General features: G+C 56.0%; 1 protein-coding gene across 2 annotated transcripts; it reads left to right on the top strand.

Annotated features, from left to right (window-relative positions):
• The first annotated feature begins 278 nt into the window (after window positions 1-278).
• Window positions 279-5,909, top strand: NPAS4 (neuronal PAS domain protein 4). Of its 2 annotated transcripts, XM_011368914.1 has the most exons (8): window positions 279-630; window positions 1,344-1,495; window positions 1,667-1,769; window positions 1,889-2,150; window positions 2,330-2,439; window positions 2,781-2,916; window positions 3,038-4,473; window positions 5,159-5,909. In XM_011368914.1, the coding sequence occupies exons 1-8, from the start codon at window positions 456-458 to the stop codon at window positions 5,185-5,187; spliced, it is 2,403 nt and encodes an 800-aa protein (XP_011367216.1). In that variant the 5' UTR covers window positions 279-455; the 3' UTR covers window positions 5,188-5,909. The 2 variants fall into 2 exon arrangements, with proteins under 2 accessions (XP_011367216.1, XP_023391600.1); XM_023535832.1 differs by lacking the exon at window positions 2,330-2,439 and having other exon boundaries at window positions 5,159-5,908.
• The last annotated feature ends 340 nt before the right edge of the window (window positions 5,910-6,249 follow it).

The following is a 6,249-nucleotide window of genomic DNA, read 5'->3' on the forward strand; positions in this document are numbered from 1 at the left end:
CCCTGAACCTCCTTTCAGGCCTTCCTAATGCAGCGCCTGCCTCCCAGCCTCTCGGCTCAGCTGCCGCCAGCTCCGGCCCCCTCCGCAGCCTCCGCTCTCCCCCTCCCTCCGGCACCCCTCCCGCTCTCGTTCTACGTCATGGGATGACGTCGGAAGCCAGGGAGGGAGGAGGAGGGCCCCCCTCCCTAGCCAGCAGCTCCCGCTGCAGCTTGCTTAGCCCAGCCTCCCGCTTTCCCGCCCCCCCTTTCTCTAGAGCGAGCCCCCCACGCCTGGCAGGAGCTATATAAGGCGGAACGAGGCAGGCGAGGGGGGCAGCGCAACCGAGCGGAGCCCAGGAGAGGAGAGGAGAGAGCCTGAGTGAGAGACGGGAAGCAAGGAAGAGGAAGCCACCGGTGCGTCCAGGCAGGAACGCAGGTATTCAGAGCGCCCGAGCTGGAGCTCCACAGCCGCTAGCCATGTACCGCTCCACCAAGGGCGCCTCCAAGGCGCGCCGCGACCAGATCAACGCGGAGATCCGGAACCTCAAGGAGCTGCTGCCGCTGGCCGAAGCGGACAAGGTCCGGCTGTCCTACCTGCACATTATGAGTCTTGCCTGCATCTACACTCGCAAGGGCGTCTTCTTCGCTGGAGGTGAGCAAACTGGGGCTGCCAGAGACCGGAGCTGGCGGGCACCGGGGATGGTGGAGCTGAGGGAACCCGCTGGGGCTACCGCATGTCTAGGCAGCCTGTTGGCGAGCTGGGGAGAGAAGGAACTTGGGAGACTGAGGACTTCTACTTTTCCTCCTGAGCTCTGTCCAGACTTCACCTTAGTTCTAGATGAGGGTTAGAGACCTTGGATAGTGTCTCTCCCTGGTGCCAGTCTTATAAGAGGAGGGAGCCAGGACAGAACACCAGCGCAGAGGCGCTCCGAGAGCCGGGAGAGGGAGGCCCGGGAAGTTGCGGGGATGGAGCTGTCAAAACCTGGGGGAGCGCAGCATCCGTTCGTGATCCTGAAAGGGCTCTTCTGCCTCTTTGAAGCGCTGTCCATGGTGCAGACAGCACCACCGGACTGTGAGGCGCTGCCCGCGGTGCTGAACGCTAAGGCGGCTTTGGGGGCGCTGTCCCTGGTCCTGAAATCTAGGACCGAAGATGCTCAGGCCGACTTAGAAGTTGGGTTCGCTGGCTGGGAAGATCCAGCAACAGGTTCTCTGGGCAAGAGCCGCGGGCAGTGGGTCAACAAGTGTGTGCAGAGGCAGGTCCATGGCAAATTCCTCTAGATTTTCTAAAATTAACTCCATGCCTTCCTTACCTCTGCTTTGCATCCTAGTCTTACTCCTGACTCATCATGTCTTCTTACCCTGCAGGCACTCCTCTGGCGGGCCCCACAGGTCTTCTCTCAGCTCAAGAGCTTGAAGATATAGTGGCAGCACTACCTGGCTTTCTGCTTGTGTTCACGGCTGAGGGGAAGCTGCTATATCTGTCTGAGAGTGTGAGCGAGCATCTGGGCCACTCCATGGTGAGTGCTAAGGGTGCTCTAAGCTTGGGCTGGGGCACAGATGGGACATAGAGCTTTCTACTTCTGAGAATTTGAGGATTAATCAGGAGGGAGGGTTTATACCCTGAAAGATACTAAGGATTGTCTCTTGCTGCCTTCACTAATGGTCATCTTTTCTTCACCTTTCTCCAGGTGGACCTAGTTGCCCAGGGTGACAGTATCTACGACATCATTGACCCAGCTGACCACCTAACTGTGCGCCAGCAACTTACCCTGCCTTCTGCCCTGGACACCGGTGAGAACTCCTTTCTTCGTTCCTCAATCCAGTCCTCTCCTGCTGCCCTCCTCCTCCCCATCAACCATCTCTTTAAGGCCATCCACCCTCTTAACCAGTTTTCCTTTTCACTCACCTAGATCGCCTCTTCCGCTGTCGCTTCAACACCTCCAAGTCCCTCAGGCGCCAGAGTGCAGGCAACAAACTGGTGCTTATTCGAGGCCGATTCCATGCTCACCCACCTGGAGCCTACTGGGCAGGAAACCCTGTTTTCACAGCCTTCTGTGCTCCACTGGAACCAAGACCCCGCCCTGGTCCTGGCCCTGGCCTTGCCTCGCTCTTCTTGGCCATGTTCCAGAGCCGTCATGCTAAAGACCTGGTCCTACTGGACATCTCTGAGAGGTAAGCCCAGAGGGTTCAGACCTCAGGAGGAAGGCAGGCCAGAGATGAGAGTACCCTAGATTCTGGAGTCAGGGGCAGGGAGGATGGGATCTAAGGGGGCAGAAGACCTGGGAGGGATTGAGATGCCCGGGTCAAGCAGGAAAAACAGAAAGCTGACTTCACCCTTTCCACTTTCCCAGTGTCCTAATCTACCTGGGCTTTGAGCGCAGTGAACTGCTCTGTAAATCATGGTATGGACTGCTGCACCCCGAGGACCTGGGCCACGCTTCTGCTCAACACTACCGCCTGTGTGAGTGTCCAGAGAAGCTGGGGACAAGACAGGGAGCTGGGAAAGGGCATGGGAGACCTGACCAAGAAGGGCTATGATCAAAACTGCTGGGGAAATACCAGAGACCAACAGTTTTGGATGCTATAGGGTGAACACTAAGGTGAGGAGTCAAGGCGAGAATAGAATCAGAACTGGGGGACTCCAAGTGCTGAAGTGAAGGTAGGGAGCTGAGTGGTGCAGGTTAGGGTAGTCAGAAGAGGATGTCATGGATACCCCAACTCAGTGGAGAGGTCAGTGGGGTGATAGTTCAGGTGGTGTTGCCTGATGGGCATTCTAACTCTGCATCTTTTCTTTCCCCTCAGTGACTGAGAGTGGAGATATTCAGGCAGAGATGGTGGTGAGACTGCAGGCGAAGCCTGGAGGCTGGGCATGGATTTATTGCCTGTTATACTCAGAAGGTCCAGAGGGCCCCATTACTGCCAATAACTACCCAATCAGGTGAGCTACAAGGCAGGGGCCTGGGGGGCAGCTGAGGTGGGCATGGAGGAGATACATATCAAGGAATTACTCTGGGAATAGACACCAAACCCTTACCAGCTGTCTCTTCTCTCCCTTCCAGTGACACAGAGGCCTGGAGCCTCCGCCAGCAGCTGAACTCTGAAGACACCCAGGCAGCCTATGTCCTGGGCACCCCGACCATGCTGCCCTCATTCCCTGAGAACATCCTCTCCCAGGAGCAGTGCTCCAGCACTCACCCACTCTTCACCCCAGCCTTGGGGGCTCCCAGGAGCACCAATTTCCCCAGTGCTCCTCAGCTGGGTGCTGTCTCAACATCAGAAGAGCTTCCTCGACCTCCCAAAGAGCTGGGCTTCAGTTATCTGACATTCCCATCTGGCCCTGAGCCTTCCCTTCAAGCCGACCTGAGCAAGGACATTGTGTGCACCCCACCTTACACGCCCCACCAGCCAGGAGGCTGTGCTTTCCTCTTCAGTCTTCATGAGCCCTTCCAGACCCGCTTGCCCACTCCGTCTAGCTCTCTTCAAGAACAGCTGACTCCAAGCACCATGACCTTCTCTGAACAATTGACGCCCAGCAGTGCAACCTTCCCAGATCCACTGACTAGCTCACTACAAAGCCAGCTGACCGAAACCTCAGCCAGAAGCTATGAAGACCAGTTGACTCCCTGCACCTCCAACTTCCCAGAGCAGCTGCTTCCCAGCACGGCCACCTTCCCAGAGCCTCTGGGCAGCCCTGCCCATGAGCAGCTGACTCCTCCCGGCACAGCATTCCAAGCACACCTGAACAGCCCTGGTCAAACTTTCCCAGAACAACTGAGCCCCAATCCCACCAAGACTTACTTCGCCCAGGAGGGATGCAGTTTTCTCTATGAGAAGTTGCCCCCAAGTCCTAGCAGCCCTGGTAATGGGGACTGCACACTCCTGGCCCTAGCCCAGCTCCGGGGTCCCCTCTCTGTGGATGTCCCCCTGGTGCCTGAAGGCCTGCTTACACCTGAGGCCTCTCCAGTCAAGCAGAGTTTCTTCCACTACTCTGAGAAAGAGCAGAATGAGATAGACCGTCTCATCCAGCAGATCAGCCAGTTGGCTCATGGCATGGATAGGCCCTTCTCAGCTGAGGCTGGCACGGGCGGGCTGGAGCCACTTGGTGGGCTGGAGCCCCTGGACTCCAACCTGTCCCTGTCAGGGGCCGGCCCCCCTGTGCTCAGCCTGGACCTGAAACCCTGGAAATGCCAGGAGCTGGATTTCCTGGTGGACCCTGATAACATATTCCTGGAGGAGACGCCTGTGGAAGACATCTTCATGGATCTCTCTACCCCAGACCCCAATGGGGAATGGAGTTTGGAGGATCCTGAGGCAGCAGTCCCAGGAGGGGCCCCATCGCCTTGCAACAACCTGTCCCCAGAAGACCACAGCTTCCTGGAGGACCTGGCCACATATGAAACCGCCTTTGAGACAGGTGTCTCAGCATTCCCCTACGATGGGTTTACTGATGAGTTGCATCAACTCCAGAGCCAAGTTCAAGACAGCTTCCATGAAGGTGAGTCCAGCCAAAATGTTTAAGAACTCAAGCTTCTATCCTGCCAGTGAGACGCTAGGTGGAATTAAATGAATAATTCCCCTCTCTGTACCTCAGTTTTATTAATGAGATAACATCCTCTGCTCCCCAAGGTAGCAATGAGGATAAGAACTCATAAAAAAACTTAACATGAACATTCCAGACAAGTAGGCCTAGAAGAAAGGAGTTAGGGGTGTGGGATAAAATGCAAGAGAATCCTTGGCTAATGGTTTGTGCTTCTTAACTCTGTGAAAGACCTAGATCAGCCATCGCCACCCCATTTTACAGATGAAGACAATCAGGGTCCCAGAGTTAAAGAAACTTGCCTAAGGTCATACAACAACTCGATGGGAGAGGGATTAGAGTGCTATCTCAGTATTCTTGCCCCTTAAAGGGAATACAGAGTGAGAGTTCATAGGAGTTTGAGAAAGTAAGACAGAGGAACTCAGCCCTGGCCCCATCGAGGCTCCCTGCTGTGGCACCATCCTTTCCAAAACTATAACCACAGTTTCACTCCATCCATCCAAATTGCTCCTTTTTGTGCAGAGCCTTGGTCATTGGGCCAACGTATTCGAAGCCCACACTATGTGGCAGCAGTGCACCACATCCTCAGCCTATCATTCGTAAAGGGCCTACTGACCGTCTTTCTCTCTTTTTCTCTCTGCAGATGGAAGTGGAGGGGAACCAACGTTTTGAATAAGTCTGTGACTTAACGTCGTCAAGTATGGCATATTGTCATCAAGACGTGGAGCTGCTCTCCACCCCCCCTGGACTGCTGGGGGGATTCTAGGGGCCGGAGGGGAATATATCTGATTCCCCAGGCCCTGCAGGACTGGGGCGGGGGAGGTGGGAGGGAAAGGGAGGGGAGCTTCTTTTTAAAATTTAGAGACTTCCAGCGATCCCAGTTTCCATTTCAATCTGTATTCACTCGTAGTGAGTTTCCTTGAACGGGATTTCAAGCGGAGAATGGGGGAGTCTCACTTCCCCCCCGCGCGCTGCCCCATGGGCCTGGGCCAGTTCTCCACTCCTGGGGGCCAAGCCACCCCTGGGCCTTGGTGGGGGAAAGGCAGCGCCCACCCGGGCCAGCCTGTGCCCTGAGGGGCTCTTGACACCCACGTAGAATTCTCTACACACCAGTAACGGGATTTCAATTCCGATGGACTCTGCCGCCCTGGCGGCCCTTCTTGTGACTTTTGCGCCCCGCGCCTGGGGTGAGGGGCGCGAAGAGATGCTACGTTCCTTTCCGATGGAGAAAGGCAGACCTGCCGCTGTCACACGTGTGCTTGCACGAGTGCGTGTACCTGGTGCGGGACTCACCCGGCTGCCAGACTGCCTGGGCCTGTCCAGGTGGCCACCTCGTGGTGCTGCGGTGACTTTGTAGCCAACTTTATAATAAAGTCCAGTTTGCCTTTTTGGTACCCCTGGTGTCATGCACTGCTGTAAAAAGGGAAGTGTGGGGACCTGAGAAGGTTGGGAGGCCCAGACGGGTCTCCGGGGGTCGACAGGTAAAATCTGGGCCTGCTGACAGCCCTGGCATTTCTTCATTCACTCATTCATTTGTTCACTCGACAGCTGAGCATGCAGTGTGCGGTCTACCCTGTGCTAGAAGCTGGAGAGTTTGGGGCTGAAACAGATGCTACACCTTGCATCTAATACTAGAGGGTATTGGAGTCTCCACCCTGCTCCAGGCTTGTAGTGCTTACAGTGTGGGAGGGAGAAGAGGGCCTGGGAATGGGCAGCGAGCGATTCAGCTTGGCG

This window comes from Pteropus vampyrus, unplaced genomic scaffold, assembly GCF_000151845.1.
Source record: "Pteropus vampyrus isolate Shadow unplaced genomic scaffold, Pvam_2.0 Scaffold144, whole genome shotgun sequence".
In the NCBI taxonomy this organism is placed as follows: Eukaryota; Metazoa; Chordata; class Mammalia; order Chiroptera; family Pteropodidae; genus Pteropus; species Pteropus vampyrus.

Coding starts and splice junctions, on each gene's coding strand:
- NPAS4 (XM_011368914.1), top strand. CDS start 456: ATGTACCGCTCCACCAAGGGCGCCTCCAAGGCGCGCCGCGACCAGATC. Junction 1,496..1,666: donor AGCATCTGGGCCACTCCATG/GTGAGTGCTAAG, acceptor ACCTTTCTCCAG/GTGGACCTAGTTGCCCAGGG. Junction 1,770..1,888: donor GCCTTCTGCCCTGGACACCG/GTGAGAACTCCT, acceptor TCACTCACCTAG/ATCGCCTCTTCCGCTGTCGC.